The sequence below is a fragment of the Branchiostoma belcheri genome, unplaced genomic scaffold (assembly GCF_001625305.1).
Source record: "Branchiostoma belcheri isolate BF01 breed outbred unplaced genomic scaffold, Haploidv18h27 scaffold204, whole genome shotgun sequence".
Classification (NCBI taxonomy): Eukaryota; Metazoa; Chordata; class Leptocardii; order Amphioxiformes; family Branchiostomatidae; genus Branchiostoma; species Branchiostoma belcheri.
The window spans coordinates 85,329-104,164 of record NW_017803536.1 but is presented as its reverse complement, the minus strand read 5'-3'; the positions used below and the strand labels follow the sequence as shown (position 1 = coordinate 104,164).

At 41.0% G+C, this 18,836-nt stretch overlaps 1 protein-coding gene across 3 annotated transcripts in view; it reads left to right on the top strand.

Annotated features, from left to right (window-relative positions):
• Positions 1–18,836, top strand: part of LOC109469480 (glutamate decarboxylase 1-like) — a 45,884-nt gene that overhangs the window by 8,086 nt on the left and 18,962 nt on the right. For 2 of the 3 annotated variants that reach the window (XM_019767994.1, XM_019767996.1), the window contains exons 3-4: positions 8,035–8,190; positions 15,927–16,163. In XM_019767994.1, coding sequence (XP_019623553.1) covers positions 8,035–8,190; positions 15,927–16,163 — 393 coding nt within the window. Of the gene's footprint in view, positions 1–6,186; positions 6,217–8,034; positions 8,191–15,926; positions 16,164–18,836 lie in introns of those variants that run through there. The other variant, XM_019767997.1, reaches the window with a different exon arrangement.

Below are 18,836 nucleotides of genomic sequence, written 5' to 3'. Positions count from 1 at the left end.
AATACTATATATATATATATATATATATATATATATAAACTTCTTGTACATTCGACTTCCTCTCGCTTCTTAGTGGAAATATAGGAGGCCGCATGATTACTATATATACTACTGTAATTCATGATGAGTTTCAACTAAATTTTTCTGGGAAAAACTTATTTTGGTAACCATTGGATGTCCAAATACGAATTAATTAAAGACTATTTTATAAACACTTGCTAAGTCATGTCACACGTTTGGGAACGTCCGGTTTTGTACCTTGGCAGATGCATACTATTTTATCACCACCAAACAAACATCAATTGTACATAGATCAATGGACTTAAACAGTGAATGAAGCGCCACATGTTGTCTGTTTATCTTGATGAGGATGACACCGTTAAGGCGTTGGCCTTACCTAACCTTACCCAACCTGATGTCCTCTCTTGCCTTTGAGATAACTCAAATTGCATTGAAGGTATTTGGCTTTTAAATGTTGTGGAAGGCATGGTCACAGTGCCTGTGATAGTAAGCAATGCTGCAAACTAAGCAAACTAAGAAACAAGAATTTGCTATTATTCCCTCACAAGAAAGAGTTTTTGTGTAGAAAACATACTTTAAAAAAACAGTCACACAAAAGGAAAACGGATTGGGAAAACTCTTCAACGGCAATTTTTTATTGTCTGCGAACCTTATTCAAAAGAAAGTCGTGGATTCCAAAACGTTATACTTTCACCCCAAAACACATCCATTGATACTTTTATGACAAAACACATTCATTGATACTGTCATTCCAAAACATATACATTGATACTGTAATTCCAAAACACATTCATTGATACTATCAATCCAAAACACATTCAATTTGATACTTTCATCCAAAAACACATTCATTGATACTTTTATCCCAAAATACTTCATTTATACTTTCATCCCAAAACACACTCATTGATACTTTCATCCCAAAATACATTTATTGATACTTTCATCCAAAACACATTCATTGATACTTTCATGTTAAGGTAGATCAATTGATACTTTCATGCTAAAACACATTCATTGATACTTTAATTCCAAAATACTTCATTTATACTTTCATCCCAAAATACTTCATTTATACTTTCATCCCAAAATACTTCATTGATACTGTCATCCCAAAACGCATTTTTTATTATTTTTTGCCAAACCACATTCGTTGATAGTTTCATCTCAAAATACATTCATTGATACATTCATCCCAAAATACTTCATTTATACTTTCATCCCAAAATACTTTCATTGATACTGTCATGCCAAAATACATTCATTAATACTTTCATCCAAAACACATTCATTGGTACTTTCATTCCAAACATTTTTGTCAATACATCAAAACATAACAAGGACAGTGTGGCGCTGCACTCAAGTTCATAACTTAATTTAAAAGCACAACAAAATACAATTAACATATGAACACAGAGTTGACATATCAGTGCGCCGGAGTCCCACCACCCCAAGACATTAATAATACTAATGCTAATGAAGTTTTTAAAAAATTCATTGAGCTGGAGTGGCTTCAAAGGATTACGTATTGACCTCCTATATCTCATTGGTGGAAGCACATCCGACAATCAGAGCTAGAAGGAAAATTTAGGCCCTTTGACATGTGTAGTGTTTGGACTTCTATATCTAATTGACTGTTAAAGACAGTCAAGCAGAGCTAGAAGCGCTGAGTCTGAGTGAGCTGCATCGTTTTAAAGTTGTACAACGTGGGGCCTCTAAAAATAAGGTGCAGTTTAGCATTATCTGACATATTATTGATAGATACTTTTATCAAAAAATTAGATTTATAGAAACTTTCTTTCCCAAAACACATTCATTGATGGTGTTTTGGGCTTCATTCATCTAAGAACAGGTCTATTGAAGCTTTCACCCAGTTTCTTACTGATCTTCATTCCATTTTCATGATTTTGTCAATACTTCCATGGTGATACACAATGCTGACAAACACTTAAACACTCTTGTCCGAACAGGGCATGTGATCATATATCTCTCGCCATGAAAGTATGCCGCTGCACTGATGGACAACTTCACACCGATTTCCCGTCCACTGCATCCAAGACGTAATCGTCCGTCCCACAATGTGGGGCTATGTTTACTGCATGTCTATTTCACACATGCTTAGTGTCGACCATAAATGGGAATAAAGAGGTTCCCATCGTCAAAATTCCACCGGTGCGCTTCTCATAAACAGCACTCAAAACCCCCTGGACAAAGATGATGCTTGGTATTTATGAGATGGCCTGAACTTTGATCTGCCATTACATCGTAAGGTAGAGGTACGTCCACGTCGAAAATTACTCCATAATTACCCTCATCCTGGAGCATATGAAACCTTAATGGGTAGACTAATGTCACTCAATTTTTTATAGCCTGAAAGAGTCTGCGGGTCTGGCGTGGCACCATGTGAAGTATCGGCGGGATTCCTTTTAAAGTGGCACGGTGATGACCAGGTTCTGTGGGTCTCTCACTGCACTTAGCAGGTTTGAATACCTGGCGCCAGACAGACTGAGGTGGATTTTGTAGTTTAGTTAAAAAATCTTCTGGATAACGTCCGATTCTCAAGCCGGCCTGTAGGATATAGGAAATGCAGTTCCTGGCTAAGTACTTATGGAGTTGCTTATTCCTCATCCTGTCCACAATGTTCGTTTGATTAAGATCCCCATTCATCCAATCAGCTAACAGTATTATGGTAAAGTGCAGTTTCTTCGTCACTGTAGTGAGTTATGTTGATTAGAGGATACAGGGTCGTTCATGTCTACGTAATGTTGCTATGGCAATATGCAAATAAGGCCGTAATGACGGCTCCGAATCTCCAACATTGTCAATAGAACCGTTCTGTTCAATACTATTACGTAAGCAAGATGTACTCGGCGTAACATGGGATATGTAATTCGTTTGTTAATGTTAAAGGACTTAAACATTCAACAGAATACCCACACTATATCATCCCAGCATTTTGGGATTGCAAGCGATTCAAGTATGAAGTTAAAAGCCTCTTCAACTACTGATTGCTGTGCCTAAAAGTTGCATATTCTATTCCTCTAGGCTTGTGAAGGGGACAGAAATAAGGTCTGCTTAAATGAAGCTCTTCGTAATTGACGTTTTTAGATAACTACGGCTCTCACTCACTCACTAACGTCAACGCGATGCTAAAAACAATATTCATGTACAAAAATCTGCCTTTTAAACTTCTCTGATGTTATCTGTGCACAAGGCCAAGAGATAGCGATCTTCAAGAAGTAAGAAGGCATCCCATTATCTTGTCTACCTTCTCCAGGCGGTCGAGGTTATTCCAACTCTTCAGGACCTGTTATAGATAATCTGGCTCTTGCCCGATATCACCTTGTTAAGAGCATGTGCAGGTCGCAAACCTGTGGACCCCCCCCCCCCATATCTGAAGTCATCCGTGAGAGCAGACTTCTTTTTGTGGTCACTCATGGAGGAATAAGGAAGAGATTATTAGTAACGTCCTTCTCTGGGCACCTAAACATGGTCATGTTAGTGTAGGCAGACCTTGCACAACTTATATTCACCAACTGTGTGAGGATGCTGGTTGCAGACTAGAAGATCTGCCCATGGGCAAAGCATCCTTAGATATTTCGTTATTTATTACAAGCATGTACATCGTTTGTACTAGGACACAGGAGGCATGTAACGAGCAACTGTTTAGATTTCTTTGTAGCCTCTTTCTTGGTTTTACAATTCATCTGTATGCATGCATGTTGATGAAGCTTTGCCGTCAGGAACATGATTACAGCATTGTGCATCAAAACATTCATGCCATTGCCGGCAGCATTGACAATGATACTCGAACATATCATCCGCTCCCACCGCCCTGAAGGATTAGTGTTAAACTCCTCTGTCATCGTAGCTTCTTCTCAAACTTTGAAAAGTTATACTTGAAGTGTACTTCTCCCAAGGGCGGACGAGTTAACTTTAAGCCCAGCTTTTTGCATTGACCTTTTCTGGTCTACTCAGAGTAAATGTTAACGCTGGCGTCTAGGATCCTTCTCGTTCGTGCGTGGAGGATTGTCTTTGTATAGTCTCTCCTATCGCAGTCGACCACCTTACTCGGCGGAACCAAGACGAATCCGCTTTAAGAGCATGCAGGCATCACAGGGCCTGTAGGTGGAATACATGTAACAATGTAGGCGATTACACGTAGAGCTCCGTTACTTAGAACATGCGTCATCGGTAATCTGCTGAAGGACATTTCGTACAGACTGTCGAGATGATTCATCCTGTAAGCGGGAGGAGTGACAGGTGTTTACGGCAAACCGTCAAGCCCGGAACGTGCCTTGCCATAACAAGTGCGAAGGAAAAGTTGACACTCCTTGCCCCCGTGGAATGAAATGCAAAACGCAGTCTTTTAACAGATTCCAGAGGATTGCGCTGAAGAAGTCTGTATAATCAATGTTTCATGCTGTGCCGCGAATCTGCAGATTACAATTGAGGGCATCGCCCTGGCTGGCAATTTAGCTTTGCCTTGTAGCCAGAACTATAATCACTCAATTGCAGTGTTGGGATTTCTTCTTTTGAAGTGTCTTGAGCTGGAAAATCTAAGGAATCAGCGTCTCCTCTGTAATACAGGCATTGACGCACGTCACACACTTTTGCATCCGACTACAAGGTTTATCACGTCGGGATGAACTAAACTTGCGGATTAACTGTTCGGCACAGCGGCTTTGGAAACACTTACTGACTGACGGGAGTTTTGGAAAGAAGATGGCGCCCTGCTCCGCCAAGGGCACCTTTGAATGATAATGCCTTGTATATCGTACATTCCATGGTTACATAAAGGGGCAAAATTTACATTGAGTCGCCAACTTTCCTTGCATTTTTCGTTCTTATTCCTACAAAGAACACGTTTTGACTGATACTGGGATCTTATCTACTGACTTACACACCGCCATGGCAACTGGTTAGTAGCAAACACAACCCAATGGTATACGCACTGAAGTGGGAAACACATCGCCATCGCCTTGTCATTTTTTTTGCTTCAATGTATGCCACGTTTCCACGGAACTTGATTCGCTTGTGCCCGCGCCCTCACTTCGAACTTTCTCGGCGAGGACACACTTTGCTACTACCGAAGCAAATCACCCTTTCGGCCGCCATACTCCATCTCTCAGGAGAAAGTACCACACTGAAAGTTTCTTTCCTAGAGCTACATCACTATGGAACAAGCTTCCTTATGAATGCTTCCCAAACGGGTACAAACGTAAACCTTTCAAGTCAAGGGTGAACAAACATCTCTGCAGTTCCTTAATGTAAACCCAAAACATGTAAGTGGTTCGCATGAGCCTTATTTTGAGGTGAAAATTGAGGTACATGTAAAGAAAAAAAGTACTGGGGTGTATGTAGCTTGTCCTTCTTGTGCCCGTATCCATACCCCATACTTTTTCATTCGATATAATCTAATTGGTTCACGACAATTACGTGCTTGAAAGTCGTCATCATTCTAAAGACCTGGATGAACGCAGGCATTCTTAGAAAGTCACCCACGCAGTTTTCTATCAATGAAGCCCCTGGCAAAGCTATCCTGCTGTGTATCAGGATACAGAGTCATGCCTGCAGATATTTCATCACTTCCTTTCTTTTCTTTCCGGGAACTTCCGTACAATTGCCCTTTGGTCTCCCGCATACAGATAATGAAACTCAAAATCTGCCGCTATGTAGCTGTATGTATGGCTGCATAGCGCGAGACAAGTTCAGTTCAGTTCAAAATTGACTTGCATGCAAATGCCACGTACACAATGTTACATGAAGTATGTCGAAATTTCTTAGTCACTTTACACTTAACATTAACTCTCCATTAACTACAATAACTGTGATCCTTAAGTACACTGTCAAACTCGTGAGATTAAGCAAGTTCCAGCGTAGCTAAGCACTGTTTTGTTACGAACATGAACACCTAGTGCAAAGCTACTAGACCTTGCATTTATCTGTATTCTTTATCTACCGTAAGTAGGCTAGCTAAGGATCTGGGTACATTTACCATACGTTCGCAAACTGAGGGCATTTTTTAATAGTCGCGCAAAGGTCAGCTGTGTTTTTAGGTGAAAGGCTGTCTAAGATCCTTGTCGGCAGTTGGTTCTGTTGCAGCCTGTGTGAAAATTCTACTGCGACGATCGTGAGCGCGTTGTGTATGACTCTTACAACTCGAGATCTGACTGCATGCAACTTTACATAAAGGTGAGATACCACCATCATAGTTATAGAAAGTCTACTGCAAATACATGCCCTAGGGCTAATTGCAGGTACAAAAAACATGATATAAGAGACATACGTGGTCCTAGTTCTGTTTTCCAAACGTGACTACGAATGTTGTCATTATATTTAATGTTTTATTGTATATTATATAGCCGGGCGACTTCGACCAATGAGAAGCCTCCATTTCCCATCGGTTATCAGGCCGTAACATCATTAGTGGTGAATAATGAAAAAAGTGGTCGGTAATTAGAATAACAGACCACGTTGGGGACCGTACCATTAAACAGGGGACACGACACTAACAGTAGAGTTAAGACTTGTAGTATTTATCTATCAAACAATGTATTATATTTTGGAATAATAATGGTGATAATTTTAAATACGCTCACTCGTTGGTTTATGCGGTACTTATTGCACCTGACAAGGGGTTATTTCACCTCGGGGTGGGCATTAACCCTTATCATAAGTGTTGGGAATACCTAAAGAACTTGTCCCTTGTAGTCTTTCCTCTGCACATTTTTGTTATGTGTATTGATTCGAATTTATGTTCTCTTCTTTGATGTTTGACGACCGTACAGTAATCCCATTTTGGCGGCTGTGCTCTTGTGACATCCATAATTGGCTAGCCTTGCGACACTAGGCTGTACGCACGCGAAGGCCGCCATTTATATATACTTCGTCATGGCGGCCTCGCACCCTCACACGAACCTCATTAACATGCAAATTCTTAATCAATACCTGCACCTGTTGATACTTAAGCATATCCTCTGCTGAAATGGACCGCTTTAAGGCATCATCTCTCTCTTGGCCTCAGAATTACCGTCCAATCTGTCCCTCCTTTGATCTGACTAAAACCACAAGATTGATGTAGAGGTATGTGCGCTTTCTCCAGTAAGTGCTTTCTCCAGGTCATCCACTAGGTCTCCGCACCACTAAAATTGTCACTTTCTCCCTTCGCTCTTTATTTCAAGGAAAAAAACACTATTGCCTACATACGAGTCATATATATTTATGGGTACGGGATAATTGGTTTAATTCCACTGCAGTCCTTTTGTATCCTATAATTTGGCCTTCTTGTCAATAATTTAAACAGTCCATCTATATCATCTGCCGTATGCTGATTGCTTGAGTACGAGGTCTCCGCTTCTGGTGGGCGTGGTTTGGCAGTTCTGTTACCGCCGCGAGTCCTTTTAGACCGCTGAGTGGCAGCATCATTATGCACGGCAGCACGGCTGTGACGTCAGTGAAAAAATTCAAAACGTAACGGTTTTTAAGGAGGGTGATGGGAAGGAGCCAGCTCCAAACTGCACCTGCACATAGCACGATAAGCCACACATCCTCGCGCGCACCCATCGAACGGAAACCAACCAGCTCAGCATCGATCTAGAATATTCGGCCATCAGACGGTTTACCCAAAAAAAAGGAGGCCTCTTTCCAGACAAACAGAGTTCGGCCAGACAAAATTCTTACTGACGAAGAGCACCACTGATTTTGAAGAACTGCCAAATCGCCCGCAGAATCTGAAAGCGGTTATACTTCTGCGATCCTAGCGAGCGACTAAATTCCTAAGTTCACTAAAAATCCCGTTCAGTATCCACTTCAAAAGGACAGGTCTTACGTCCTAATTCCGGTTGTAAAAATTGTAAAAACTCTCATCCGTAGGCTTTGCTGTGTATATAGCTTCGGCTTTACTTAGAACAGTCACCACGGCTCCCATAAACAACAGCACCAGCGACCCCACCATGCGCACCGCCAGGGTCCCGCAAATGACACGGTTTCGAACCAAATCTGTTGACCTAGGGTTTCTCCATCGCGACAACACCATCAGCGAGGAAGACGACATGCCGGCGGGGAAGGACGCACTAAAGGGCCGGTCAGAGTCACTGGAAGCACCCGACAACATCATCGGCGAGGAATCCCGCAACAGCTTCGACTTCGAAACAGCATATGCCAGAGGTAGGCTACTATCATCATATCTTCATGTTGTTTACAATATGTAAGCTTTAGCTACAATATGTAAGCTTTAGCTATGATACACAACACAAGATGGACATATGTTACTACGGCAGAATATTGTTCAGCTACACAGACTACTGACATTGACGAGTACATGAATGTCTGTTATTACAGAATTGATAATACGTCTAGCTATTCCTTTGAGATTTTGCAGGAGGTTCAGATCGACAAAGGTAAGTCATGAAATATTCCGTCAATTGGACTTTGCCGTAAGCTGGGCTAATCTGGTAACGTTGTTCCATCTGTGCACGCGAGGGTTGTGTACGGTGTACCGGTGTCTATAGTCTGATGTAATGTCTGATGCATGCCCAACTGTTTGTCACACCGTAGAGCTTGCCGCGCGCATTCCTCAATGGTGTACTGCAAGGTTGGCACGCGAATATGGACTTCCAATTGACAAAACATGTTCCCTCGTGGAAAAGAAACATTTTGGACCCAATGTTGTTGCTTCTGCATTGCACGTTTGGAAGTAACGTTGATCAGTTTTGAGAATAGAGAAAAAAGATTGATAGTGTGTAAAAACGTCTTTTGCCATAGGGCAAATACTGACTCTCTCAGAAAAGAAACATTTTGGCCCCAACTACCCCTCCGTATTCTCCATTCGGGAGTAACGTTGATCTGTTTTTAAATTATAGATATAAATCTTTAATAGTGTGTGAAAATATCTTTAATCATGAGCAAATGCTAACGAGTAAATATTGTATTCCTATCGGTTTGTATCAGACACAATGATAACCGTGTCATTGGAAGAGTATTCATGGTGCATAGCAATTGAATACTTTTTTTTTTTGAGCCAGAAAAATATTGACTGATCTTTCATTCATGACAACATAGTAGGAAAACGGTACAATTTTATTGCCGAAGTAAGTGTCTCCGTCAGTTTGCATTGATTGTGTATCAAGTACAATGACAATCGTGCCATTGTTGATAGCACATAGCAATTGAACACTCCTTTTCGAGCCAGAAAATATTGACTGATCTTCCATTCATGGCATCGTAGGAGGAAAACTCTACTGTTTCATTGTCAAGGTAGATGTTACGTTCCATTAACTCGCTGTAAAACGAGTAGATTTGTATCCTTGTTACGGATTGCGTGGGTATGTGATCATTAAGTTTCAATTAACCATTTCATATCATTGAAAGTCGTGAAATGAGCGTTTTTAAAGCACTTCGTCTTCATGGCCAATGTTTATCGGTACATTTTATGAGATTGGGTTTTTGATGGCTTCAGCCTTTGAGATTCATGTCGACATGTAAAAGATGTGAGGGTAGTGTTATGTGGTTCCGCTTGCTTGAAGCTTTGTTTCTCTGTAACTACATAATCGTAAATACTGAAGTGTCTGCTAGAAGTTCATTTCCTGTTACATATAAGTGAGGTTTGCTATGTATCTATGCACGTACTGCTATAGGTACAAACTTAAATGTCTGGGGTCGTGTGGCATAACGATAGGTAGCATTCGGCTCGGAACCAAGAGGTCCCGAGTTCGAATCCTGCCATGCCACCGATCTTGTGCCATTGGTAAATGCACTCTACACGAATTTCCTCACTTACCTCAGGTGAAAATTCAGCACCTGCCAAAAAGAGCAACGTGCTTTAAAGAACTGCGTACATTTTATTATAGCCGATGACTTTTGATTTAGATATTTGCGCACTACTTTGTGTTGCTACTAGTTTGGTATAATTTGCTTTAAACTACGATTTCATTTGGACGTAGGTAAAGCCCCCGTCACACAAAGCCGAACACTCGCAGAACTTTCTCCAACCATGGTCAGGAGTAGGTCGGAAGCAGGTCGGCTATTGCTCGGCTGCTGCTCTGAGCCGAATGTTTCAAAATGTTTGAAACATTCGGGTGTGGACTGGAGGTTGGGCCATGGTTGGCTGGTGGTTGGGAGTGGACCAGCAGTGCTCTGGGCATGGTTGGCTGTCAAATCTGATTCAAATTTAACTCAATTTGCATAGATAGGTAGACGAGGCCTAAATCAGGCCAGATTTTGATCTCCAAACAGCTCATACAGTGGCAAGGCAGTAGAAAAGACATTGGCCAGGGGAGTGTCCATTAGCCTCCCATTGGGTACTGCCTGGCTAATTGATACAGCCTGGCCAATTTGATACTGTCTTTTGCGGCCACAGAAACATTTGCTTGGAGATCAGCCAGACTTCTTCCGAACTTCAGCCAACCTCGGTTGGTTGGTTGGTTGGTGGTCGGGCGAAGGTTGTGAATGAGTGACAGGGGCTTAAGGCTTTTTGATACTCTCATAGACCTTCCGGCAGTCCCAGTGCGACACTTCACCAGTTGGAGGTGTGAGGGTGCGGGGGAAAGTGACATGTATCTAATCCAAAACCACTTTAAAAAGAAGCCATTGAGTGTTAAGAGGAATGATTCTAATCACAAGGGGCTCATTTTCCTATCTTATTTGGCCAAGCATGCATATTCGCCCAAACCAGAGCAAAGCATTTAATATATATACAAATTTCGGACACAGCCTTTGACCAAATTCGCCCGTTTGCCATTGTATAATCTAATACATATATACAGGAACAGTAAACTACAAATGCACTTTCAGATACAGCATTTGACTACATTCGCCCGTTTGCCTATGTACAGTAAAATACATACAAGAACCCTAAACTACAAAACCAAAAACACCATGGCCTGTTAGAAGCAGCTATAATTTCAGTACAAGAAATATGCTTTTATGACAAATATGGTCTGTCGTCAGATATTTAGCAGGCAGCGTGAACGACCTTTTAACAAATTGTTTTCACGAGACTCGGAGTGTTTGATGTATCTTCTGCAAGCTGGCGAACATCTGCGTTGTACAAAACTCACATAATCCTATCTTCTAATGTGGCCAAATAATCAAATTTTCATCCAGCCCTTTGGGAGTGTCAAAGGTGGGTGCTGAGGGGCGACCTTCGTGATTACGACGGAATGTATGATCCTACAAAACCTCAAAAGCACATCCAACTGCAAGAAGGGGTCTATATCTTTTCCTCCAACGCGTTTTAGGATCTGTAACACTTTCCGTTTCATCTACCCTCACAGGGCTCGAAATATCAACAGGTAAAATTAGAGCTGTGCAGGTATTTCTGATGCCCACCTGCACCTAACCTGCACTGGTCCATGTACTGCATTTATATGCAAATATAGGTGTATGTATAAATGTAAATATGAGTGGATTTTCATCAGCTGCAGTGACTGCTACCTCCTTGAAGTATAAACGAAAAAATGGAAACGGTTTCTGAACAGTTTTTAGTATGATCCATACTTCCTAAATTTGCAGGTAAAATTTGTCTAGTGCAGGTAATTTTCAATGTTACCTCCGTATACACCAGTGCAGGTATGCAGGAAAGTATTTCCAGCCCTGGCCCTATGTGGGAGGATTAATTAGACAACACCGTACAGAAGTGATACGTGGATGTACATCACATGCATCTTAACACCAAAACCATCGTTTGATCACAGTCCCATGAGTATGATTCACCAAAACCTGAGTCGAGTAAAAGATTAGGATCTAACATCTGTCTTAGTTTGGCAGCGTCATTTGTAGGCTGAAAGGGAGGCCGATGAATACAAACGTCGAGCAATCTTTTTTTGATTCCATATAAGACAAATCATGTAAGAAAGAATCACTTCATGGTCACTGTAGTACCTCTCATTTCAAAATTGTACAAACCTTCATTCCAGATCTACGAATTGTAGTTCAACTGTACTTTAAAATACGTACAAACATACATGTACATAGTATTACATGTTACATACATGTACATAGTTATTGCATACATGTAAATACATGCATGTACATACATTCATGTACATACATTCATGTACATACATTCATGTACATAGTTATTACATACATATGTATTCACACACATAAACATATATACATACATACATACATGTACACACATCCATCCATACATACATACATACATACATACATACATAAGTAGCTACAGGTTTCTTCTGGAGATAAGAAAGTCTTATTGTGTTGGAGGAAAAAGTCTATTTCTATTCTTGTAAACCCACCTTTCTGCGTTTACAATGTTGCCTGTTGACTAAAGATAAGAAATCTAAAACGCCTTTTAGTCCTTTCCATTCTTTTCTGTGAAAAAAATATTAGATTCGTCGTTTCAGGGCCTTGTACATAATATCGTTAGTCCTGAAGAAACTTTACAAACCATTCGTTTGTAGTTTATATTCTCAGGAAGCAGCCACGAGTGTAAAATACAAACCTACAATGTATCTTACTATTTTCTGTTCATTGGTTACTAATTTCTGTTAAACTTATTTTTGTAGTATTTTGTATACACGCGTATTGAAAAAGGCAGTCGTCATTGAAATGATAGTCAATATCAAAAAATTAATCTCAAACTTTAACTCACGGATCATAGAACGGATAAATCATGATAATTTATTAAAGGCACCCATAGCGATATTTTAGGACAGTAAAACCGGATTTTCAAAGTCGTTTTTCTGGTCATTGATGTTTTCTTTCGATACAAAAAATTGCAAAGAAAGTTCACTAGCAGCACTTCCTTCTGGCTCGTATTTGAGTGGAATGACCTTCAGGGTTTCCCCGAGTGATTTTAAACCTGGCTTGCTGATTTTGCCGGGGATGATGACTCCTACATCCTGTTGAAGTGAAGATAAGACCAGGCGATGTTTATCAGAATCCCCCCCAGGCTTAGCAGTACGTTCTCAGTCACCAACGGTGTTTCTCCTGGTGCTAACGTGGTTTCACTAGGATGGGACATGTTTTCACTTAGAAGTACTGTGGCACATGATCATGATGACTCAATAACGAATGAATGAATGAATGAATGAATGAATGAATGAATAAGAGTTAGAAGCACCGAATGTCTTTCATTCGCAGTGTCTTGCATTAACACTCACCACAAGCACATCAGTACTTCCCGTAAAATGACTCGCTCCTCTATGTTTCGAACTAAAAACCATCAGAGAACAGGATGGAAAGGAAAGGAATAAATGAGTGAGTGAGTGAGTGAGTGAGTGAGTGAGTGAGTGAGTGAGTGAGTGAGTGAGTGAGTGAGTGAGTGAGTGAATTAATGGATTTCTGGAGACCTTTATTGTACATACATACAAACTGGGCTTAGTACGGGTAATAGCTTGTATATACATGTTGTAAACAAATGCTATTGTACGATTTTTGCACCAAAACAGGAAAAGGAACAAACTCTTGCCTAATATTCTCATTTATAACATTCCAACTTCTTTTTATTTCTTTTCCTTTGGTGCCTTCTTTACATAAAAACCAATCTCTTACATGAGCTAAAGGTAAACGTCTTTTAGCGTAGTTGCTTTCCAACCGTTCATGAATTTTTAAAACCTGTTCTCTTAACATTATCTGTTGCTGATAGTTTGAGTGCGGGGAGCTTCTAGACAGAACATTACCCTTATCCTTGTGGCTATACGTCACTAGACTCACTACCTTTCATTACCAGTTCAACTTCACCTGAAATGCCCTTCGGGTTATCTGTTGTGTTGAGATCCTCAGGTTCTGTCGATCCCCATATATCCACACGCAGCCGTTCCTTCTCACCTCTATGCGAGTTGAATGGTAATAGAGAATTGTCAAAAGCTGGTGATATGTGCTGAACGATCCATTCAGATACTTCTTTTAATGGTTGAAACGTCTTCCATACCAGCAACCTAAATCTCGTATTCGCTGTATTGTTCATAAGATCCGTGTTGTATGTAATTCAGTGGCTTGCATTGTGTTTCTTTGGAGAACATTTGAAGTAACGCATTCGTCTTGTACGTTATCGTAGCCTTCATGTGATTCCGTGGTGTTGATAGTGTCTCGTATCAGCTGAATTCCAGAAGAAAGTCACCCACTAAATGGCTTGAAAATCGGAAAGCCGTGCCCTTCACAACACGCTCTGAGGCTTACTCTATCTCCTCATCTAAATTGAAACATTTTGGCAAAAGTTTTCTATCAAGAACGGCATACGTATTTTCCCGATGACAATTTATCATTCTCCGTGTGATTTACCACTACTGTCGACCCTACGGTGAACATTTTTGCGCCAGACAATGGAAAAATCGAAGTCAATCATTTGCAAACCCTCGTAATCTGACTCCCAAATACATACGAAATCGCATGTACAATGTGCTGTACAGCTTTATAAAAAGATAAGAGCTTTCAGCTAAGAAAAACACTCTGGTTTGTGTCAGCAACGCTGCTTTGGCTGGAAGAGTTGATGGAATCTGCCTTGTATACAAAATGCGGCTTGGAGTAAAAAGGCCTTGGACAAAAGTGATCTCATTGTGTCTCAGCGGCGACTTGAAGAGCATCTGTTCGTACGCTGATAAGACTTCTACAATCAGACCCGTGTCGAAATGGACTTGAGATGGACGTCCAGAGCATCCATCTGACCAGCAAGTCTTTTAATGCTAAAAGGTACTGCGCCGTCCTCTTTCAGCGGGTCGAACATCTTGAAGAAAGGTCATACAAATTGCCTGCTCTTGGCGAAGCGAAACGCTGTCTGGATCTTGAATAACACGTTATGTCCTCTGAAATGCTGCATGTTGCGACCCGAGTGCTACGCGTTTGCATGCATAAAAGAGGCATGAAGTCTAAACCTTTGTCATTTCGTGGAAAAATTTATTTTGTAGAATATTAGGATACTTATCTTAGTGCGACATCTGTGCCTTACGCATATGACACTCTAGCCACACTACAATGTGGAAAGATCTCGGTAAACTACATGTATCTTTGCTGAATATTTCGAAATTCTGATAATAGTCGTTCTGTCCGTAAGATGTGCGAACTGAAATCATAGCTCAGTTTTATCAAACGTTTATCTAATTGTCATCGCATATGAAACACATAGCAACTGATATTCAGCGATACAGCTAGCTCTAAATCTTTTAATGGAAGTTTGAAAACGTTCCTTATTACAAAATGCCGTCTTTGAGGCCACTAAAGCCTGTACCTATGCCAGCAGTTTGCCATTACGATTTACGTCACAGCCATTGTGAGCCATCAGCCTCAAATTGTACCCTTTATCTCGTCCATATTTCATAGAGATAACGTATAATCTACGCAGAAGAGAAATATGGAGATGGAATATCGGTGTGGAGCCTGGACCACGACAAATTTGAATGTCATTTAGTGAACGACCTTCCCATACTTTTAGTGATACCTTACAAGGTCAGAGACGACCAGCCGTGTCATGCCAGACCCATCAGCCAACTTTATAATACTTGCACTTTGTTTTGCAAAACTTTTGCGAAGCTACAAAGAAGTTTCAGAAGAAAACTGTTTCTCAAGCAACTAAATAGATTTTGAAAATTGTTGCTTGAGTACCAGTTTAGTTGTGTATATCATTATTTGGATGTCTAAACTTTCATTACAAAGAAGACAGACGTCCAAGTTTGGGCTTACGAAAATACCTGCACGGTTTAGCCAAAAACGTAGAAAAGCTTATTTCTAGTTGCTGGGCATGTAGTCATAAATTTTAAGGATCTTGAGGATGTATTGGATACGTTTTATGTAGGAATCTTTTGATCTGATAGTTCTTTGTTAAGTCATTTTCTCAACGATACTATATTTCTATCATATATTGCATTTCAGCCAATGAAGGATGCTACTGTGTGTTGTGTCTTGAAACGACGTAAAGAAAATTCTTTTGCCCCTCCTCCAAGATCTTCTGCCCGCCAGAAACGCCCCCGCCACGACCACCCTGTTCCTGACCAAGGTTGTGGAGATCTTGTGCGACTATGTCCGGAAGACGTACGACCGGAGTGAGAAGGTGGTGGACTTCCACCATCCTCAGGACCTGAAGAAGTTCCTGGATCTGGAGATTCCCGACGAGCGGCCTGAGACGCTGGAGAAGATCCTGGAATCCTGCCGGGAAACTCTCAAGTATGGAGTCAAAACAGGTGAGGGGTTTGGGCTGATTACTTGTCTGTGTTTTGACTTATTGAGAATATATCATACTATTATAGACAGCGATGACAAGGAGAGAGGGCAAATGTCAGACTCATGTTGTCATGAAAATCCATCTGTGTTTGTCTGCCGAGTAACTATCAAGAATGGAGTGAAAACAGGTGATGGGTTTTGTTTGATTATTTGTTGGTGTCTTGGATGTTTTGGGCTTCTTGAAGGTATGTAGACATGGACAGTGATAACAATGAGAATTTGTAGTGCAATGATATTTTCATGTTAGTATGACAAGAATTTAATTTTACTCGCACACACACACACACACATATAGTATATATATATATAGAGAGAGAGATATATCGTTAGATAGATAGATAGATAGATAATGACTGTAATATGATGTAATTGATTTTGATGTCCGTGTTTTTAACTAGAGTCGATGATGAATATGCTAATTGTAAAAACAATAGTATAGCGATTGCAACCACCTTAGAATATGTTGCCGTAGTTACAAGCACTAAGTGCTATATTGGTATGCTACACAGACTTTAGCAAGTGTTATTGCAAGGATTTAGCACACAACAATACAAATACTAAATACACGTATATTCAAACCAAACTGTGTACTAACAATGCTGGGAATGCTCAACATACTAGCTAATTATACAAATGAAGTGCACAGCCAACCCACTATTGAGTAACCCTCAACTTTGCTCTGGTGATGATCACACGGCAATGGCAGCAGCCGCCACATAATCGGTTGGCAACGCTTCGGTATCGAGAAGAGCAAGCGTGTTTTACATTGTCACGTGTGGCCGTTTACCTCCAAGAAGCTGTCGTGTCGGCATCTGCGGGCGTTCCATCAAGTCTTTGCATCAGATAGGCTTTTGCAAAAGAGGATTAAAGCCCGGTCGCCAGGGTGTCTCCCAAACGGCTGTCCTCGGGGACACATTCACCACGGCTTGTCACGGATCCGCAAAGGACTGTGTTTTGCTCGAAATGGGATCATCAATAATGTCTTGTAAGTGTACACGGCCCATAAATGTGGCTGTGTCGCTTCTTCCATCGTTTTTATGGTTGTTTTATCCTCGTGTTACACGCTACCATGTCCTCAGCACTGACGGTTATGTATTTAAGCACCGATATTTCTTTGTGCTGACGCCAGGTGTAAGTGTTTCAATGCTTTCGTAGCCTCCTGTGCAGGCCTACGGGCGGGTGGGAGTTTTGATACTGCATTTTGTAGAATTTTTTTTCTTTTGCCGGTCATCCTACAACCAGCTACCCAGAAAGGTTTGGCGGGTACAAATCATCTCTTGGCGGCTGGTTGTAGGGTGACCAGCAAAGAAACGCAGTATCAAAACTCCCACCCGCTCGGAGGCCTGAACAAGAGGCTTTCGCACCAGACAAGTTTGTCGGAACAAATTCTGTACATTTTTCTGCTATCAAGGCGTATGTTTCACCTGTCGAGGGTAATGAGAGAGAAACCACGTTGTTAATTGCACTAATGGAGAATACACATTCGTCATACACATTATCTAAAAGCGTATCGCGTTGAGTCGGACTGGAACAGACTGCCGCTGGTATTCTGTGGGTTTTTGATACGATTGTCTGCAATCGTTTCAGTCATTAACACACTGTGATAGCGTCCCTCGAGACCTCATCCTGTGGTGTATTGTGATTGCATTATTACCTTACGCAAGGAACCAAACGCACTTAAAACATACCACATTACTTATACATCCCTAATCGCCCTTAAAGTTGCTAGTAATAGGCTACGGCGAGTCATAAAGAGTCACCTACATTTTTTTTCAATTTGCAATGGATACTTTCACCGATACACTAGCATATGTTATTTGAGTATAGATATACTTTGAGGACATTAAAATACTTTTATGTGAATACTGGCTGGTATAGTATGATTCACAGTTATTCACTGAAATTTTAAAAAAATTATATTAGTTCCAAAATGAATAAAGAAAACGGGAAGGAGAGAAATACAAGCGCACAGAGAGAGAACAGAGACGGAGGCAGAGAGAGGAAATAAGAGAGATGGACCATAGATGAAGTTACTATTAACAATTCCTTTACAACCAGCTATATATTACAGTTTCAAGCTTTTCCGCATTAGCATGGTCGTATATAGCGGTGCCCATCTCCGTTTCGTAGACCTTGGGCCTTTCAGTTGTGCTATTACTACAGCAGGGGCTAGTCCACTGGTAGTGGTGTATGTTTAACTCCCATACTCTTTCTCAAATGCTAAGCAGAGAAAGCAGTTTGTACCATTTTTATATTAAAGTCTTTGGTATGACTCGGCCAGGAATCGAACTTAGGATCAACCGAATGTAAAGCCAGCTGCAAATGTCGAAATGCAGCCGCAAATCGCTCGGGCAACTTGGAGATTCCAACCGCCTCTTTTGATGCTGCGTGACGCTGAAACTTGCTATGGACGCTGAAACTTGCTTTGGACACTGCAAACTTCAAATTGGGCGCTCCTCAAGAACATCATTGACAAAACTCAAGCAATCTTCACCGACGCATGAGGAAAAAAATCGATTCGTTCCAGTTCCGTAGACATGCCTATTACTCATCGCCTAATAGAGGAGTCATACACTGTGCATGTTCTATTCATGTGGCTAATAGAGCGGCTAGTGTGTCGTACTGCAGTAATG